The sequence below is a fragment of the Lathyrus oleraceus genome, chromosome 6 (assembly GCF_024323335.1).
Source record: "Lathyrus oleraceus cultivar Zhongwan6 chromosome 6, CAAS_Psat_ZW6_1.0, whole genome shotgun sequence".
Taxonomy (NCBI): Eukaryota; Viridiplantae; Streptophyta; class Magnoliopsida; order Fabales; family Fabaceae; genus Lathyrus; species Lathyrus oleraceus.
Window position 1 is genome coordinate 305,160,504 of NC_066584.1, and position 21,867 is coordinate 305,182,370.

Below are 21,867 nucleotides of genomic sequence, written 5' to 3' on the forward strand. Positions count from 1 at the left end.
AAAAAAATAATCGTGTTCATTATCTTTTATGTTTGTTTTACTTTAATCTTTTATGTTAGTTGTTGTTTTCATATTTTTCTTTAAAATAAATTTTATGAAAAAATACAAAAATGAATTAAATGGATTATTAGTTACAAAAAAAAAATAAGAGAACAAAATAAACTAATTTATGTTTAATCGCATCTAAGTAGTTTTAAAACAAAATAAATAAATATAATAAAAGTTAATTTTTAAACTTTATAATTTGTGACAAGGAAAATAAAAAATTGTTTATAATTAAGATGGAGGAGTGCATATTAACTATTTATGAATTTTCAAATCAATTTTTAATTTTTTAAATTATTTTATAGCTACAATATTTTATTATTGTTAAAAAATTATTAGAAAAACTTGTTATTAAACAAATATTTTTAGGTTTAAAAAAAATTATTTAAAAATAAACAAAAATGTCTGAACAAAAAGATGAAGAAAAAATCCATGTAATAATATGGAAAAGTGTTAATCTCACCCTACGAGGTGGAATAACACCCTATAAAAATTCAAAAATATTTCTCAAATTTCAGAAATGCATGTTTGGATGCGTCTCTTACACCACTAAAACACAATTCAATTGAGTCACAATTATTTTAAAAAATAATATGTTTCGGAGATGCATTCTAGACCAATCCTATCATTTTATTCCTAATTCACCAAGTTTTTGATTTTTTGAAGGTTCATCTCCGGAATTGTGAAGCGGGAAATTGAAAAGGTGTGACCTTTGCATGTCAGCCTCTTCTGGAGATGCATCTCCCGAAAAGTCAAACTCATTTGATAAAACAGAACCTTGCATTATCAAACTCAATTGCCAACCTTTATCAAAATCCTTGGAAAAAAACCTTTCATTCTCAATCAAGATTTTAGCTCAAAAACTCCAGTCTTGTGTTTCATCATGTCTCAATAAAGATCATTTCTTTCATTCTTCATTGCTCACATTAATCTTATTTTTGTGCTGTCAAAGTTACTCTATTTCCAAAAATACATCTCTGGAACCCAAATGAATTCCAACGGAAATGCATTTCCGAAATGTCTTGTGTTTCGGTTTTTAAATATTTTGTGTTTTTGTTTGCATTAGTTATGGTCCACCCGGATTTTTTCCCAAAACTTGTTGTGTCTACAGATGCCAAAGGTTTCGTTGTTAAAGAGATGTTTGCAAACAATTTACAACTGGACAAGAATTTCACTTTCGTGATCATATGCTTCAATGGATACCCATTGAGGCATCTAAGTTGGGGTTTGGAGTTGTAATTGGAAGGTTAAACAATGGTTTGGATAGAAGAACTGCATTTATGACAATGAGATGCGAAAGAAGTGGTACCAATACGTGAACACTCAGGTTCACCGCATCGATCCTCACCTCCTAGGATCAAAGACACCAATTTTCTACCATCACCTCCGATAACGATTCATTGATTCCATCACCTCCGAAATCATCTACCAACCCAATCCATACAATGAGATTTAAGGCTCACCAACAACAGGCCATTTGTCAAAAAACATGAATGCATGTAACATATTATACATGCAACAACAACATCATGCACAATCACCCACCATTATAGTCAATGTACACTATCAATATTGTTTATCATGCATCAAACACATATTATACAACTTAACAATATCAACATACAACATAACAAGCAACAACAATGCATTTAAGGTTATGTCACACCACAACATAAATATTATAATGCATTTCAACACCATTGCATAGAAAAATATGCATCTTCAGGTACTGAAACCAATTTAAAATGAAAGTACATGCTCTCAGTTTTTAGACGCTTCAAATGATACTCAAATCGGACACTCGAAACAAAAGTTATGATCAAAACTATGTTGGAACCCAAATCCGCCTAGCTGCGACGGGGCCAGGGGCTTCATGGCATCCGCCATGGACCTTCAAAATGCAGATTTTGTGTTTTTCCATCATTTGAGGCTTTCCAGACCTTCGATTTCGATTCGTAAAAACCTCCAATCTCAAAATTCGACATACTATAATTATTCAATTATTAAAACAACAAATTCACATTATGTCACAGATTGGCAACAACAAAATAATTCAATCCCATGTATTTCTTCGTGTAATCATGGATCAACAAGCCTACTTAATTATAACATTAGTTTCATCATTTTCAATCACCGGTTCATATCTTTTTCAACATAATACATGACATACATCAAAAACGAATCACACAACGTTGACATCATACAATCCAACCAAATTTTATGATTCCAATAACAATAATTACAATAATTCGTCATTCCAACATCAGTCACAACATCATCATACAACACACATACAATTCAACAAGTAATTGATCAATTCAACAATTACCAATTGTCACAATGATCATGTATATAGAGAAGAAGAGCATAAAACCTACATGGCATAATCTACCCACCATCATCATGTTAACCCTTAGATAATCAGAACCCCGCCCTTACCTTAGAGTTCCTAGCAATTGATTTTTTGACCTTCAACAATGGTGAATTCTCCTCTTGAGCCCTGGCCCCTTTTTCTCCCTTTCTTAGTTTCTTCTCTTTTCTCCCAATTGTCATGTGTTCTCTATTTCTCTCTCACTATCCCCTTTTCTATTTTTATTATAAGTCTTATTATTATTACAAATCTCATTAAATAGAATAATAAAAAATAATAATACCTCTAATTAGTTTATCTAAATAATAATCACCTCTTATTATTTTATTAACTTATTACTATTATCACTAATTTCCACTTATTAAATAATAATAATAATAATTATAATTATAACCCATTCAATTAACTAATTAAATTAATATTTAACTAATATTAATTAATTAACTAAATAATAACTAATATAATTAATTAGTTTTACTCACCACATCATCCTTTCTATACTTTTGCTCACACACTTCCCAATACTTTAATTTCTATAATTCTAAGGCAACTACCCCACACCAAGGGTAACACAACACATAAAAACAAAAATAAACATAATACAACCACAACTATCACATAGTTAAATCACGAAAAAATAATTTAAATAAAATCGGGGCGTTACAACTCTCTCCCACTTATAATATTTTCGTCCTCGAAAATTACTTAATGCGAATAACTTTGGATACGATTCTCGCTTCTTGCTTTCCAACTCCCAAGTCACCTTTCCTCCGAAAGCGCCTCCCCACACTACCTTCACGAGAGTAATCTCTTTACCTCTCAATTGTTTCAGTTCTTGATCATCAATCCTTATAGGCAAAGCCTCAATTGTAAGGTTATTCCTCACCTGAACATCATCCATCAGAACCACATGTGACGGATCCGGAACATACCTCCGAAGTTGTGAAACATGAAACATATCATGTAGATTTGACAAATTCTGTGGGAACATCACTCTATAAGCAACGGGTCCAACTAGCCTGAATATCTGATACGGACCAATAAGTCGGGGAGTAAGCTTTTTTAACTTGAAAACATGTCCTACACCGGTCACCGGAGTGACTCTAAAAAATACATGGTCTCCCTCTTGAAACTCAAGATCCTTTCTCCTCTTATTATGGTAGCTTTTCTGGGTATTTTGCGAATCTTTCACCTCCTCCCGAACAAGCTTCACCTTCTTAGTAGTTTGTTGGACAATCTCAGGTCCAAGCACTACACTCTCACCAGATTCATGCCAACACGAAGGTGTCTTGCACCTTCGACCATACAAGGCTTCAAAAGGTGTCATTCCAATACTAGAATGGAAACCGTTATTATATGTGAACTCAATCAATGACAAATGACTTTCCCAAGCACCTCTTTGCTCGAGAACATAAGCTCTAAACAAGTCCTCTAATGACTGAACGGTCCTCTTTGTCTAACCATCAGTCTGCAGATGATAAGTTGAACTTAACCTCAACTTCGAACCCAAAGCTTCTTGCAAACTCTCCCAAAATCTGTAAGTGAACCTCAGATCTCTATATGACACAATACTCGATGAACTCCATGCAACTTCACAATCACACGTATATATATCTCTGCCAACTTCTGCATAGAAAAACTTATGTTAATCGAAATAAAATGGGCTGAGTTTGTCAGTCTATCAACAATTACCCAAATGGCATCATGCCCTCTCAGAGTATTCGACACCCCCATCAAAAAATTTGTAGAAATGATATCCCATTTCCATTCTGGAATATCCAATGGTTGCATCAACCCTGCAGGTTTATGATGTTCAACCTTTGACTTATGACAAGTCAAACAAGCATAAACAAACTGAGTCATATCTCGCTTCATTATAGACCACCAAAAGATCTTCTTCAGATCTTGATACATATTAGTAGCTCCTAGATGAATACTCAAGCTACTTCGATGACTTTCTTCTAAAATCATCTTCTTCAACTTAACTTTATCAGGAATCCAAGTTCTATCTCTGAACCTCAACACACCTTGTTCATCCACTTTGAAATAATTACTTTTAGTATGATTGCTTCCAACCATCAAGTCCACCAGCTTCACATCCAACATCTGACTCTTATTAATGTTATTAAGAAGATCATTATTGATCTTTAGCATACCCAACATCACACTTTGCGGTGTCAGCTCACAGACCAAACTCATGTCTTTGAACTATTCAATCATTTCCAACTCTCTAACCATCATAACAGACACATGCAAAGACTTCCAACTTAAAGCATCAGCCACGATATTCGCCTTATCGGGATGATAATTCAAGCCAAAGTCATAATCCTTTAAGAATTCCAACCATCTGCCTTATCTCATATTTAATTCCCTCTGGTCAAACAAGTATTTCAAACCCTTATGATCACTAAACACTTCAAATATGGAACCATAGAGATAATGCCTCCAAATTTTCAACATGAACACCACCGCAATCAACTCCAAATCATGAGTAGGATAGTTTATCTCATGAATCCTCAACTTTCGTGAAGCATAAGCCACAACCTTTCCATCTTGCATTAGCACACCACCTAAACTCATCAACAACACATCACAATACACAACAAATGGTTCATTCAGTTTAGGTAAAAATCCAAACTGGAGTTGTAGTCAACCTTTTCTTCACCTCTACGGAACTGCTCTCACAACGAACGTCCCACACAAACGGTTTACCTTTTCAGGTCAATTGAGTTAATAGAAATGCCAACTTGGAAAAGCCTTCAATAAACATGCATTAATAACTAGCCAAGCCAAAAAATATTCTAATCTATGTCACTGACTTTGGAGCCTCCCTTTATAGAACTGCATCTACCTTGGATGGATCCACAACAATACCACCACCTGAAATAAATTGACCAAGAAAGATAACCTCTTTATAACCAGAATTCACACTTCGACAACTTAACATAAAGCTTCTTCTCCTTCAACACTTGTAATACAACTCGCAAATGCTCAACATATTCTTCTTCTGATTTAGAATAGATCAAAATGTCATCAATAAATACCTCAACAAAAAGATCCAAGTAAGTATGAAAGATATGATTCATGTACTCCATAAATACTCCGGGTGCATTAGAAACACCAAACGACAACACCGGATACTCATATTGTCCATATTGAATTCTAAAAGACATCTTCTGTGCATCTTCATCCTTCACTCTGATTTGGTGGTAACCTGACCTCAAATCAATTTTTCTAAACACACGTGCACCCACCAACTGATCTATCAAGTCATCTATTCTCGAAAGTGGATACTTGTTCTTAATCGTCACTTTATTCAATTACCTGTAATCCACAGAAAACCTTATGCTATTGTGTTTCTTCTTTACCAACAACACCGGAGCTCCCCAAGGCGACACACTTGGTCTCACAAATCTCTTCTCTAGCAGATCTTCTAATTGTTTCTTCAACTCTGCTAACTCCTATGTATACATCCTATATGGTGCCATAGAAACAGGTATAGTACCAGGGACAAGATCAATAGAAAACTCCACCTCTCTCTCTGGCGGTACATCTGAAATGTCATCTAGAAACACCTCTAAAAAATCCCGCACTACCTGTAATTCATCAATCACCGCCCGACGTTTAGAAGATAACACCACGAACAGCGCAAACACCTGAGCTTCCTCTTCCAAAAGCTCCTTCAACCCTCTAGCAGACAAGAAACCAACTTCTTCTTCCTCACCAAGAGTAAGAAACCACACCAACTTGTTATAACAATTGATATTAACATGATTGAACTCTAACCAGTTCATCCCCAAGATAACATCAAGATTCTCCAATGGTAAGAAAATAAGATCAATGCCAAAATCTTTATCAAGGATTAACAAAGGACAATTCAAACAAACTGAAGTAGTAGTCACCGGACCCTTAACAGGAGTTTCGATAACCATTTCTCCATTCATATAAGACACAACAAGGCCTAGTCGTTTCACACAGTCAATAACAATAAAAGGAGGAGTAACACCAGTATCGATAATAGTAATCAAAGGCGTATTATTAATGTAACATATACCTCTGATTAACCTGTCATCACTGGAAGTCTAAGTCCCTGTCAGAACGAACACATTTCCTCCATTTGAAGCTTGCTTAGGCTTTGGGAAATGAGTGCTAATATGTTTAGGTTCACCATAGTTGTAGCATGTCACCATGTTCTCTTTGCAATCAGCAACCAGATGTCCTAACTTCCCATACTTGCAACACTTCTTCATATCACTCTTGCACTCACTAACACGATGACCCAGCTCACCGCACCTATAGCACTTAAGAGGAGTAGGAGCATCTCCCCCACTTAGCCTCTTACCATCAGCAGGTCTCTGTTTACCTTTATCAGCTGGAGCATTATATGGCTTCCTACAATTCAGAATATGCTTTCCTCTTCTCTCGCTCAACCCCTTGTAGTGAGTCGACCGAGCCTTACTATCATCCTCATAAATTCTACAGTTGTTCACCAACTCTGAAAACCTCTTGATCTGTTAGTATCCAATCACCTGCTTAATTTCAGGACACAAACCATTCTCAAATTCGATACACTTCGATAACTCAACAGTAGCCTCACTGTAATGAAGGTACAACTTAGCAAGTTCCACAAATTTGGAAGCATACTCAGTAACCGAAAAGTTACCTTGCTTCAACTCTAGAAACTCAATCTCCTTCTTCCCACGAACATTCTCAGGAAAGTACTTTCTCAGATTTCCCCTGCAGAACACAACCCAAGTTACAACTTCAGTTGCAACATCCAACACCTGACGAGTGTTGACCCACCAGTCATCGACTTCCTCGGCTAACATATGCGAACCAAACCGCACCTTCTGTGCTTCAGAGAAATCCATCACTGATCACTCTGAAAATCCTCTCAATCTCCCCGAGCCAAGTCTGCGTTTCATCAGAATCGTACCTACCCTTGAAAGTAGGTGGATTGTTCCTCTATAACTTCCCCAAATGTTGGAACTCATCGTTCCCACCAGCATTAGGCTGATTCTGCACAACCTTAGAAACAGCCTGTAAAACAACAACAATAGCAACGTCGTTTCTTCCAGCCATTTTCTGTTTCACACCAACAACAACAATAATGGTTAAAGAGACAACGTCAACAATATTCAACTGTCACACCACACCAACTCAACAACTTGTCCGGACATACCGACCTACTCTGATACCACTATGTAACACCCTAAATTTCCCCCCATGTAGATTTAAAATATTTATCAGAGTAAAACAATTCAACATTTAGGATGCTGCACTACAACATACAATCAACCTGCTCAATCGAAAAAGACATGTAACACTTTACAGTTATAAAAATAGTAGTAATAACTACATGTTTGAATATTAACTTTTATTAAATATCAGCGAAACAACAATAACAAACAGTTAACTCACATATCCAACATTAACATAACATTTCATTTTAAGAAATGTTAAAATATAACGAAATACACATCGTTCCAAATTCCTTGGTGTTACACATCAGAGTAGACACCGACACTAAAATAAAACAGAAGACTTCATCTTCCACTCACATCTGAGCCCCTACCGTGGATTATCTGCATGTTACCCACATGGAGGCAATATTCAAACAGAATGGGTGAGATATCAAAATTATATAAAGTAAAGCATGAAAATAAGTAAGCATGATATTATCACATGCACATCACCCAATCCACAACACAATTCCACATAATCCACACAACAACTATCCACACATAATAGCAACCTCACAACTATCCATATGTAACACAACACACCGACTATCTAAACAGGATAACAATATGACAACCATCTAACATAACAACAACATAACAACCATCCTGCATAATAACAAATACAACCAATGTACAATGCAATGAGACTCAACAACTCGACTTAATGCATGTGGTACCAATACGTGAACACTCAGGTTCACCACTTTGATCCTCACCTCTTAGGATCAAATCCATCAGTTTGTTACCATCACCTCTGATAACGACTCACTGATTCCATCACCTCCAAAATCAACCACGTCCCAATCCACAAAATGGGATTTGAGGTTCACCAAATGGACCATTTGTCCAACAACATGAACGGATGCAATATATTATACATGCAACAACAACATCATGTACAATGACCCACCACCATAGTCAATGTACACCTTCAATATTGGCTATCATGTATCAAACACATGTTATACAGCTCAACAACATCAACATACAACATAACAAACAACAAGAATGCATTTAAGGTTATGTCACACCACCACATAAACATTACAATGCATTTCAACACCATCGCAAATAAAAATATGCATGTTCAAGTACTGAACCCAATTTTAAATGGAAGTACATGCTCTCAGCTTTTCGATGCTTCAAACAACACTCGAATCAGACACTCAGAACAAAAGTTATGATCAAAACCGTGTTGGAACCCAAATCTGCTTAGCCGCGACAGGGAAGCGTCATAGGCATGTCGCCCGCCACCAGGGGCTTCATGGCGTCCTCCATGGGTTCATGGCGTTCTCCATGGACCTTCATAATGCAAATTTTGTGTTTTTCCACCGTTGGAGGCCTTCCAGACCTCCGATTTTGATTCTGTAAAAACCTTTGACCTCAGAATTCGGCATATTATAATTATTCAATGATTAAAACAACAAATTCACATTATTTCATATATTGGGATCAACAAAATCATCTAATCCCATGTATTTCTTCGTGTAATCATGGATCAACAACCCTACTTAACTATAACATCAATTTCATCATTTTTAATCACCGGTTCATATCTCTTTCAACATAATACATGACATACATCATTAATGAATCACACAACATTGACATCATACAATCCAACCAAATTTTATGATTCCAACAACAACAATTGCAATAATTCATCATTCTAACATCAGTCACAACATCACCATACCACACATACACAATTCAATAAGTAATTTATCAATTCAACAATTACCAATTATCACAATGATCATGAATATAGATAAGAAGAGCACAAAACCTACGTGGCATAATGTATCCATCATCATGTTAACCCTTGGATAATTAGAACCCCTATCCTTACCTTAGAGTTCCTAGCAATTTATTTTTTGACCTTCAACAATGGTGAATTCTCCTCTTGAGCCCTAGTCCCTTCTTCTCCCTTTCTCAGTTTCTTCCTTTTTCTCCAAATTGTTACGTGTTCTCTGTTTCTCTCTCACTATCCCCTTTTCTATTTTTATTATATCTCTTATTTTTATTACTAATCCCACTAAATATAATAATAACAAATAATAATACCTCTAATTATTTAATCTAAATAATAATCACCTCTTATTATTTTATTAACTTATTACTATTATCACTAATTTCCACCTATTAAATAATAATAATAATAATAATAATAAATAATAATAATAATAATAATAATAACCCACTCAATTAACTAATTAAATTAATATTCAACTAATATTAACTAATTAACTAAATAATAACTAATATAATTGATTAGTTTTACTCACCACACCACCCTTTCTACACTTTTGCTCACACCCTCCCTAATAACTTATTTTCTATAATTCTAAGGAAACTATCACACACCAAGGGTAACAAAACACATCAAAATACCAATCAACACAACACAACCACAACTATCACATAATTAAATCACAAAAAATAATTTAAATAAAATCGGGGCGTTACATAGAACTCCTCTCCGAAAATTCAAACGAGATGACATTGGTTCAAGAAAACGCGAGTGTCCTTTTAAGTTGTGTGGTTATCTGTTTTTGAATATAAAATGGAAATTTAATGACATTTTTGGTTTACATAACCATGACTTATGTGTCAAGTTAGTGGGGCATCCAATTGCATGTTGCCTAATGCTGGAAGAGAAGGAAATCGATACGAACGTGACATTGAATGTGGTACAACCTAAAAGCATACTAGCAACTTTGAAATGTGAGAGACCCGGAAACATCTCAAATATCAACCAAGTTTACAATAATCGTGTTGTCATAGCCTGTTTTTCCCCAAGTCATTCATCTAACAAAGCATTTTCATCTTGTTCAATCATTCACGCATAAGAGTCAACATTTTGTTTAGGTCCACAAAAGTCAACCTTTTGACATTTCCAATTAAAATTTTCCCTAATTATATTCCTACATTCACTTTTGTGATTCTTCATTCAATTTTTATACCATACCCATGCGTTCTTCTTCATCCATTTCATTCATTTATACATTATGTGCATGGTGCTTATAGGTCAAAATAAAGTCAACAAAAAGCCAAAAAAAGAAACTCAACACTTGGCTTAAGACTAATTTTTCTAATTATATTCCATTTATTCATTATTATATTAACGTGTTATTCATTATCACATACAAACAAAAGTCAATATAAAAAGGAATTGTGCATTAAAGGACAAGGTCTCCTAAATGTTCATTTAAATTTAATTCATGCATTCATTTCAAGCATTTTTGCATCTTTTCATCATTTAAAAGTGAAAGTAAAAAAAAAGTCTACATAATAAGTGAATAAAACTAAAGATACAAATCATGTTATCATCATTCTTCCATGTATATAATTGTTTTAATCTTCATCATCACCATTTATGGTTTAAACAAAGTCAAGTCGAAATTCATTGTTATCATACATTCATTTCAACATACATACAACAAGAATTTGAATCATTACCATTCACATGAACAACTTTGGAACATGGCCAAATTTGAATTTCATAACCATGGCCATACATGCCATCATCACCATCTAAAATCTAACAAAACCAAATTTGAATTACATTACAAGATCACATCATCTTCATCCAAAACTTGAACAAAAACAAATTGAAATTAATGGAACAAAACTGAATTGGAAAATGATCAATGTGATTTCATTCATTCATATATGTGATTACATTTTACATCATATAGAATCATCATATGGCATCATTTGCACATGGATTTACAACAAGTTTGTCACATGGTTTGCAACCTCCATCCCACGAATTCAACAACAACTTAACAAATTAGAACTCACACATTTCACCCTCACATTCCTCTCACTTTCAAATGGAATCACCAACCAATTCACCAAAATATCTTGAATTCATACACTTACATCACTTACATACTTACCAATCTAGACCTAATCCACTAACTATAAAGCCTAAGCATCAATAATTTATTCGGCAACCATTATCTACCAAATTCATAACCAAAAAAATCTCTGAGAATTTATTCACATTGAGGAAAGATTTGAGCAAACCAAATCGAGCCTCCATAGCCTCCACCTTCATCTTTACTTGAGCCACAAGTTGCATAAAAAATTCAAAGCCACTGAAGAATACACTGGAAAAAAAGAACACCTAAAAACCTCTATGAATTTTTTCGAATTTAAGAAAATTCTAACCTAAATCGATCTACCTTAATCCTCATCCTTTAAGTTTCTTCGTAGATTCAAGTTACCACTTCCTAATCCTTTACTTTCCATATTTGAACCTCAAACAACAACATAGAAACACACCGTTTTAGAGTAGTTTCAAAGATTTTATGAAGGAATGGAGAAGAAGGGTAGAAAAGAAGCTAAAATAAGAAAGAAAAGTTGAAAAATTGCATTTACCTAGAAGTTTGAAGCTCGCCGAAATCTGGATTTTGACCACCGAAAACTTCATACATAGCCAGAAAATTCATCGGATTCTGGGGTTTTCAGAACTCTGGTTTGGTCAATTTCTTCTTCTTTTTCACTCATTTCCTTTGCCATACAGTTCTTGCACTTACTATGATCATTTTCCCCATTTTTATTGATGCTAGTTTCACCTAATTCACACAAACAGTCAAGGTTTAAAACCTAGGGTTCATCGTGTTCATGTGTGTTCATATTGCATTTTCCAGGTTTTGTTTGTTTGTGGTTCATGCTTGTATGTGTCTATGTTAATTTGGTTTGAAGCTTGCTATGAGATGAAATAAGTGTTAATATTGATTGATTGTGTTCATGTTTTTGGAAAATTGTTCAAGTGTTCATCATGAACACTATAAACATGATGAACGCGAAGAGAGAGAAAATTTGGAAAATAAGAGGGATCTCATTCGATCCTCTCTTTTGTTCCCATTTGTGAGCCTCTCATTGGAGGCTATATGACGTCTTGAGTGCCATTAGATCCAGAATTCAAGGACTCTTGTACAAAGGTCCCTACGCTAAAGACCATGAACCCCCTTGCTAATCATCATTTGATCATCGTCTAAGGGTCACTCTTGAGTCAACATTTACTTCATTTGACCTAGCGCTCTTGGGCCCTGGGCGCTTTGGGCCCTGGGCGCTTTGGGCCTTGATTTTTTACTTAGCCAAACACCCTATTTCTTCCTCACACCCACCGATGGTGTAAGGGAAGGAGAATTGGGCTTCACCTCATGCCCAAGCGCCAATTGTGCACCACATCCATTGGTTTGTTTGTTGCACCCTTTTATTTTATTATTTGTTTGATTTTCATTTCTTTGGGCTTCAAGCCCATTGCTTGTTTTTTTTTATACATACCATCATGTGAATACTTACACCCCTTTATTTTATTTTATCATGTTGATTTATTGATCTAACTAGCTCATTAACTAAATAATTGAATATAGTTAATGTATATTAAAACTATATTTCACAATAATCATATATTTTTTTAAAACCAAAAATCAATCATTTCACAACTTGATCAACATCATTTATTCTTTATCCCACTTAATAAAAACATATTTTAAAATAAAAAATCAAACATTTTTTTTAACATAATCAACATCAAGTCATTTTCCCAACTTAAATAAAAAATATTTTCTTATTTAAATCGGATGAAAAAGGACTAGTTTGATGTATATCCCTCTTTTCCCCGAGTACTTAGATACCTCCTGTATAGGTTGTCTTTCAAGTATTTGTCATCTTTAAAAGACTTTAATTTGATCAAATCTTTTTCGTAATTAAATCGTATGAAAAAGGACTAGTTGAATGTATATCCCTCTTTCCCCCGAGTACTTGGATACATGTTATATGACTTGCCTTTCAAGTACTTGTCATCTTCAGAAGAATTTAATTCGATTAAATCTTTTTTCGTGATTAAAACATATGAAAAAGGACCAGTTGAATGTATATCCCTCTTTTCCCCCAGGTACTTGGATATCTGATGTATAGCTTACTTTTGAAGTACTTGTCATCTTCAAAATACTTTAACTCAATCAAATATTTTTCACAATTAAATTGGATGAAAAATGACTAGTTTGATGTATATCCATTCCCCCCCCCCCCCCCCCCCCCCCGAGTTCTTGGATACCTGTTGTATAACTTGCCTTTAAAGTACTTATCATATTCAAAAGAATTTAATTATATCAAATCTTTTCGTAATTAAAACGAATGAAAAAGGACTAGTTGGATGTATATCCCTATTTTCCCCGAGTATTTGGACACATGTTGTATAACTTTCCTTTGGAATACTCGTCTTCCACATAAAAGAAACTCCAAACCTACTTTTTCCGCCTTAGCGCAACCAAACTTTTCATAAATGAACAATGTTTTGTCTATTCTGACGTGATACATAAACAAACACTTCAGCCTCATATGCACGAGCAACAAGTATTGTTTGACCACTCGAATGCGATCAAACAGGATCCATTCTGATGCGTTATACAAACAAATGCTTCGGCCTCCCATGCGTGAGCAACAAGCAATGTTTAACCGCTCAAATGTGACCTAAACATCATTCACTAAGTTCAACCAACACACATGATTTTCTAAAATAACTATGTAGCTTTGAATTCCTCATTGCACCTGGGGATACGTGGGAGTGATATTCAATGTCTCATCAAACACCCTAATAAAAACTTATTTTTAGTCATTTTCACTGTATATAAACACAACATAATAATGAGAAAAAATCAAATAACATATGCTAACACTCTTATTCGCAAAGCTGATTAAAAGGCTCATGTTGGATACAACGAATGTGTGGGGTGTTAATACCCCACCCTCGCATAACCGAATCCTGGACTTGAATTTAGTTGTGAGGACCATCTTTTTGTTCTTTTAGGGTTTTATCGATGTTTTCCCTTTTAAAAATAAACTTTGGTTGCGACTCTATTGTTATTTGGAGCATTCGTAGGCTCATGTATTTTTCGTATCACGACAGTTGGCGACTTTACTAGGGACGTGCCTAGTGAGTAAAGCCCAATTTAGTCAATTTTGTGTTGAGTATTAACTTTGTTTATTTGCCTTCTTCTAATATCTATTTATCTCTTATGTGTTATCTTTCCTACATGTTTATCTGCTATATGGTTATTGTGTGTTGTGGTTTGGATATTTTGGTTGCTTATACACATTTTAAGAAAGGCTATATACCCGAGTCTAAGAAAGAGTCTATGATTAGGATTGATGGTTGCATAGTGTTGGCCTTCTTGACATATGTCTCGCTTGGTTGGCATGAAAACCTAACTTAGAATAGATCCTCTTTAGGGTATTATTGTTTAACGAGTATTTGTTATTAATCAAAATATTTTCAAAAAGGATCAGTGACTCTGGGAACCGTGTCTAAAACCTTGGAATTTATGGTTGCATAGTGTTGGACTTCTTGACGTATGTCTCACTTGGTTGTCACAAAGGTCTCACCTAAAGTAGGTCCTTTTGAGGGTATTATTGTTTAACGAGTATTTGTTATTAATGGCAATATTCTCATGTATGATCCATGACTCTAGGAACCTTTAAAGCATTAGAGTCATTCCTTGTGAGATCCAATATGTACAAAGCGATCAAAACCATTCCATTATGATAGATCTGTACACGGACCATTTGAAACCATATTCCCCAATCACCTAAAACATGCATAGCATTACATTGCATACCTTTGCATATTTTTAAAAAAAAAAAGGCTTTTGCATCACCATGCATCCATACGTATTAGCATTTGCATCCACATATTCCATGTTCATTCAAAAGAAGAATAAAAAGAAAAACATTCAGTCCATCTTTTCCTCTTCATTCTAAAAAATGTCAAGCAAACAACCATCCAAATTGATTCCTCGACACCCCTATGGGACACGCAAAAATTCTAGAAGAAAGATGGAAGACCTGGAAAAAGGACAAGAAAATTTAATTGAAGATGTTAACTCGCTCAAAGGCACTATGAGCAAAGTCCTTAAGGCTTTGCAAGTAATTGCGAGCAAGATAGATAAAGAAGACCAACCAACTAAGCATGTCGAGAGTGTTAATCCTTCAGGCTTCTATGTGGAACTACCACCCAACCAAGGGGCAGGCGTTCAGTTCTCGCTTTTTGGTCTACCTCCAAACTACAATCGACTGTTTGCAAAAAACAACAATAGTGGTCCAGTTGTTCAGCAAGTGCAGGTCCATGTGAGCACCGAGGCGAATTTTGCTGGCTGTTCAGCATATCAAGGTCCCTTCGGTGATCCTTTCCTTGCATACCACACATCTGGTCTCCAAGACAACCATCTAGAGGTGACAACAGAAGGTGATGAATCCAATGAAAAATACCATGTCCTTGAGAAGAGATTGAGAGCAATTGAAGGGAACAATGTATTCAACCTAGACGCCTTCGATATGTGTTTGGTTCCCAACATGATTATCCCTCCAAAGTTCAAGGTCCCATACTTTGAAAAATATAAAGGCCTTAGTTGCCCTAAGAGTCACTTGGTGATGTACTATAGGAAAATGGTTGCCCAGGCACATAACAGCAAACTGATGATTCACTATTTTCAAGATAGTTTGAGTGGGGCTTCTTTAAGATGATATATGAATCTAGAGTGGGGAAAGATACAATCATGGATGGATTTAGAGGATGCCTTCCTAAAATAGTACAAGTACAATCTAGGCATGGCTCAGGACAAGACAGGACTACAAAAGATGACTAGTAAAGACAAAGAATCCTTCACAGAGTATGTCCAATGCTGGAGAGAACTAGCTTCTCAAGTTGAGTCATCTTTGGTAAAACGAGAGTTAGTAAGCATGTTTATGGATATTATACAATCCCCTTTTTATGAGAAGTGATCGGGATTGTGTCGTATGAATTCTCTGATCTAGTAATGATAGTGGAAAGGATTGAGGATATCATGAATCATGGTAAAATTCCTAATGCTACCGGGGTATCTAGTGGATAAAAAAGTTATATGGGAGTTTCCCAAAGAAAAAGGAGGGTGAATCAAATGTTGTAACATCCATCCAGGGTAAATCTTATCAGGTACCACCAGCTCAGTTGCCATATTACCAATACCCCAATGTGGCAGTTGTACAATATCAACGACCTCTTGTACTTCCCTATCAGCAAGTTGTGTAAGTACCTCCTCCAAATCAGTATCCTCCTCAAAATCAATATCCTCCAAAAAATTAGTACAAAAACTGATATCAACGCCCAAATCAACCTAGGACTAGAAATAATCGCTAGGAGGATCCATCTGTTAATTCAATTCCGATGTACTACACTTAACTATTGCCTTATCTAATCCAAAATGGAATGGTTGTTTCGAAAGTAATGAGGCTGGTGCCTATACCATTCCTAGATTGGTATGATGTAAATGCCAAATGTGAATTTCAGGATGGGTCGTAGAAGCATACCACCAAGAACTGCTGAGCTTTCAAAGCCAGATTACACAAGCTTATTAATTAGAAATTGTTATCATTTATAAAGGAAGCCCTAAATGTGAAAAAAAACCTACTACCCAGACATGGCGGTCTATCTATCAATGTCTTTGAAGAACCTACATAACATGGATTGGTCAAAGAAGTAGGGAGTGTAAGGACTTCTATGGCAGTAATCCGTGAAAAGTTGACTAAATACGGGTTGATTAAAGAAGCACATGATAACTATGTGTTATGTCTATCTGTACAAAATGAATGCGAAGAATTGAAAAGGTACCTTCAAGAGTTAATTGACCAAGGGTTGGTCCATATCGGCCAGACAAAACATGATGCAAGTGTATCCATAGTGGAACCCATGTTTAATAATACTAAAAGGATTTTTAAACCTCTTAAAGTTCCATATAAGAGTAATGACGCTAAATAACCAGTGAACAGGATAAACCATATGGTCATCTGTGTTCCATCACCCTTTCCCTTCACAAGTACGAAGGTGGTACCCTGGATCTATAATACCACAACTTATTTGGGCAATAAACCATTGGTGATAACAGATCCAGAAATCACCAACATAGTCGGCACAAGAGGTATGACCTGCAGCGGTAGATTGTTTACTCTAGAAGGTTTTCAAAAGAAGAGAGTTGAAACTCCTGTGGATCCCTCTAAGAAGAAAGAGGTTTCCCACTCCGGTGGAAGGGCAAGACCCTCAAAGAAGGAAGTATCTCAGGAAGAAGCTGAGGAATTTTTTAGGATCATAAATAAGAGAGTCTACAAGGTAGTTGATCAGTTAAACCAAACTTCTTCTAAGATTTATATGTTATCTTTGTTGTTGAGCTCTGAGGCTCATATAACAACTTTAATGAAAATACTGAGTGAGGATCATGTCACAAAAGACACCATTGTTGACCAATTTGATATAGTGGTAGCTAATATCACCTATAGTAGCTGTTTAGGCTTTAGTGATGAAGATTTGCCGATGTAGGGGAGAGTACATAACATGGCCTTACGTATTTCAATGAAGTGCTCAGACAATATCCTCTCTCAAGTATTGGTAGACACAGGTTCATCTCTGGACGTCATCCCAAAAACAACTTTGATGAAGTTAACGGTTGAAGGATTACTGATAAGACCAAGGGAATTGGGTGTCAAAGCTTTTAACGGGTCTATACGAGCAGTTATTGGGGAAGTTGACCTCCCAATCCTAATTGGCCCTCATACATTTGAGATCACTTTCCAGGTCATGGATATTAATCTGGCCTACAACTGTATCTTGGGTTAACCTTGGATCTGTGTTATTGGAGTTGTCATTTCGACTTTCCATCGGAACTTGAAGTTCATTGTGGGCAATAAAATGATAATAGTCTCGGGCAAAGAGGGCATGCTGGTTAGTCAATTGTGTTCATTCAGATACATTGAATTCGAGGAAGATACATTTTAAACTTCTTTCCAAGCATTAGAATTTGCAAGTGTTGTGGTGCTAAGCCAAAAATAGGGTACTAAAAGGTCCAAGTTGTCGATGTCCTCATGGAGGAACCTGAAGGCGGCAATAGAAAATGGACACCCTGAAGGGTGGGTAAAAGTGATGATTATGCATGAGAATAAAGATCAATTTGGATTGGAATACCAACCATATTTAGAGTGGGCTACAAATCATTAAGTTGACCAAGGGCAGAAACACACTATGCAATAGATCTTCTACAGGTCTAGGTTCAAACATGAGGATCAAATCGCTATGGTCGAAGATAGAAACAAGGAGATACCCACTCTAGTGTACCGCTTCCCTCTGGATGATGTTCTCAACAATTGGAAAGCTATAAAGATTCCGAAGATTATGTCTTGTTTAAACTAATTTGTACATTCTCTTAAAAAGTCTTTTTCTCTGCCCAAGGTAAATGAATAACTTTGTAGGCCTCACTTTGTTTTAATGATTGATTTTATCATCAATAAAATGCATTTTTATATTCAATTGAGATCTCTGTCTTTCAGTTTTCAGTTTTTCAAAATAAAAATGGCAATTTTATTCCATACATTTTTATTTTTCCAGATTTATTTTCCTTTTCTAAAAAAAGAAAAAACCATCCTTATGCATATCCATGACTGAACCCATTGACCATGACACGACTATAATCGCTTACGACTTCAAACTTCCAATTAACCAAGCCTAATAGGATGGTGAGGAAGATTTAAAACTCTAAGAAGAGTTATCCAGATTATTGAAGCAAAAGGATAATATGGTTCAGCCTCACCAGGAGCCAGTAGAAGTGACTGACTTAGGAATCGAGGGGACCAAGAAAGAATTCAAGGTCGAAGCATCTCTATAGGAGAACATGCGAGAAGAGTTGGTCAAATTGCTACAAGAGTATATATACGTGTCTGCTTAGTCATATCAAGATATGTCAGGGCTAGACACCAACACTGTTGTGCACAAGTTACCACTTATGCCGGACTGCCCGCCTGTTAAGAAAAAGCTTAGAAGAATAAGACACAATATGGTTCTTAAAATTCAGGAAAAGTCAAGAAGCAGATTGACACTGGCTTCTTAGTTGTTTCCAAGTACTCATAGTGGGTTGCAAACATAGTTCTAGTCCCAAAGAAGGATGGAAAAGTATGAATGTGCATGGACTACAGATATTTGAATAAGGCAAGCCCTAAGGATGATTTCCCTTTGCCTCACATTGATGTATTGGTGGATAATACAACTCAATTCTCGATCTTTTCCTTCATGGATAATTTCTCCGGCTATAAACAGATTAAAATGGCTCATGAGGACATGTAGAAAACCACATTTATCACCCCATGGGGCACTTTCTACTATAAGGAAATCCCTTCAGGCTTGAAAAATGTTGGGGAAACTTATCAAAGAGTAATGGTAACTCTCTTTAATGGCATGATGCATAAAGAATTGATGTATATGTGGACAACATGATTTCCAAGTCCCAAACAGAGGAAGAACACATAATCCATTTACAAAAGTTGTTTGCTTACATGAGAAAGTACATACTATGCCTAAATCCGACAACATTCACTTTCAACGTCAGATCTGGAAAGCTGCTAGGGTTCATTGTTAGCCAATGAAGAATATAAGTTAATACTGACAAGGTCAAGGTAATACAGAATATGCCAACTCCTAGTATAGAAAAAGAAGTTTGTGGTTTCTTTTACAAATTGAAGTATATTTCTATATTCATCTCGCATCTGACAGCCACTTGTGAACCAATCTTTAAGTTGTTGTGAAAATATCAATCTATTGAGTGGAACAAAGATTGTCAAGGGGTATTTAATAAAATCAAACAATAATTACAAGAACCATCGATCGTGATACCTCTTTTGTCAGGGAAACCCCTGATTATGTACTTAATAATACTCAATGAATCGATGAGATGTGTACCAGGGCAACATAATGAGATTGGCATAAAAGAGCATGTAATATACTATTTGAGTAAGAAATTCACCGATCTTGAAACTAGAAATTCAATTTTAGAGAAAACCTGTTGTGGATTAGCATGGGCCGCTCGTCACTTAAGATAGTACATGATATGCCATATGACATGGTTGATATAAAAAATGGATCCCATCAAGTACATTTTCGAGAAACCTGTCCTAATTAGGAGGATTGCTCATTGGTAGATGTTGTTGTCTGAATATGACATTCAATATGTTACTCATAAATCCATAAAAAGAAGTGTGTTGTCTGAACACCTCACTCACCAACCAGTGGAAGATTACCAACCCATGTAGTTTGAGTTTCCAAATGAGGATATAATGGTCCTAGATGACAATGAAGCGCCCAAACCAGGAGCTCGATGGGCGTACGTATTTGATGGTGATTCAAATGCCATGGGACATGGAGTTTGAGTTGTATTAATATCTCAAAGGAATTGTTATACCCCTTCAAAACAAGGTTTTGCTTTGACTACACGAACAATATGGTAGAATATGAAGCGTGCATCATAGGTATTGAAGCTGCCATTGACCCGAGAATCAAAGTTTTGGAGGTATATGGAGATTCAACACTAGTTATTCACCAAGTGAGAGGAGACTAGGAAACCCGTCACTCTAAGTGGATCCTATATCATGCCCGCATCATAAAACTGATGAGCCACTTGGATGAAATCACTTTTCATCACACCCCTCGAGAGGAAAACCAGTTGGCTTTGGCTACATTGTTGTCAATGTACAAAGTGAGATTTCCCAATGAGGCACCATCCATAAGAATTGATTGTCAAGATGAGCCGACATATTATTAATTAGTCAAAGAGGAAATTGATGGCAAACCATATTTTTATGACATCAAATTCTAGCTTTATAAATAGGAGTACCCATCAAATGCTTCAAATGGCGACAAGAAAACCTTGAGAAGGTTAGCGTCTAAGTTATTCCTAAATGGCGAGGTGCTCTACAAAAGAAATCATGACATGGTTATGCTCATATGCATGGATATACACGAGGAAAACATGCTTATTAAAGAAATTCACGAAGGATCTTTCGGCACCCATGCCAATGGGCATGCAATGGTAAAGAAAATCCACAAAGCCGACTATTACTGGTTGACTATGGAATCTGACTGCTTTAGATATGTCAAGAAGTGCCACAAATGTCAGATTTATGCTATTAAAGTGCACGTGCCGCCAACCTCTTTGAATGTCTTGACATCACCATGGTCATTCTCTATGTGGGGAATATACATGATCAGGCTCATCGAGCCGAAGGTTTAAATGGACATCAATTCATCATGGTTTCCATAAACCATTTCACCAAATGGATTAAAGCTGCTTCTTACACAAATGTAACAAAACAAGTAGTCGTCTGGTTTATCAAGAAAGAGAT

At 35.8% G+C, this 21,867-nt stretch overlaps 3 protein-coding genes across 3 annotated transcripts; all 3 read right to left on the reverse strand.

The window, feature by feature from the left end:
- Positions 1 to 1,870: 1,870 nt before the first annotated feature.
- Positions 1,871 to 4,615, reverse strand: LOC127095345 (uncharacterized). Its single transcript, XM_051034049.1, has 3 exons — positions 4,109 to 4,615; positions 3,122 to 3,872; positions 1,871 to 2,031 (listed from the first exon to the last, which is right to left on the reverse strand). The coding sequence occupies exons 1-3, from the start codon at positions 4,613 to 4,615 to the stop codon at positions 1,871 to 1,873; spliced, it is 1,419 nt and encodes a 472-aa protein (XP_050890006.1).
- Positions 4,616 to 4,768: 153 nt separating this feature from the next.
- LOC127095346 (uncharacterized) lies at positions 4,769 to 6,360 on the reverse strand. The gene is made up of 2 exons (XM_051034050.1): positions 5,922 to 6,360; positions 4,769 to 4,986 (listed from the first exon to the last, which is right to left on the reverse strand). The coding sequence occupies exons 1-2, from the start codon at positions 6,358 to 6,360 to the stop codon at positions 4,769 to 4,771; spliced, it is 657 nt and encodes a 218-aa protein (XP_050890007.1).
- Positions 6,361 to 6,498: 138 nt separating this feature from the next.
- On the reverse strand, positions 6,499 to 7,287 carry LOC127095347 (uncharacterized). The gene is made up of 2 exons (XM_051034051.1): positions 7,009 to 7,287; positions 6,499 to 6,927 (listed from the first exon to the last, which is right to left on the reverse strand). Exons 1-2 carry the CDS (start codon positions 7,285 to 7,287, stop codon positions 6,499 to 6,501), a joined length of 708 nt encoding a protein of 235 aa, XP_050890008.1.
- Between the last annotated feature and the right edge of the window lie 14,580 nt (positions 7,288 to 21,867).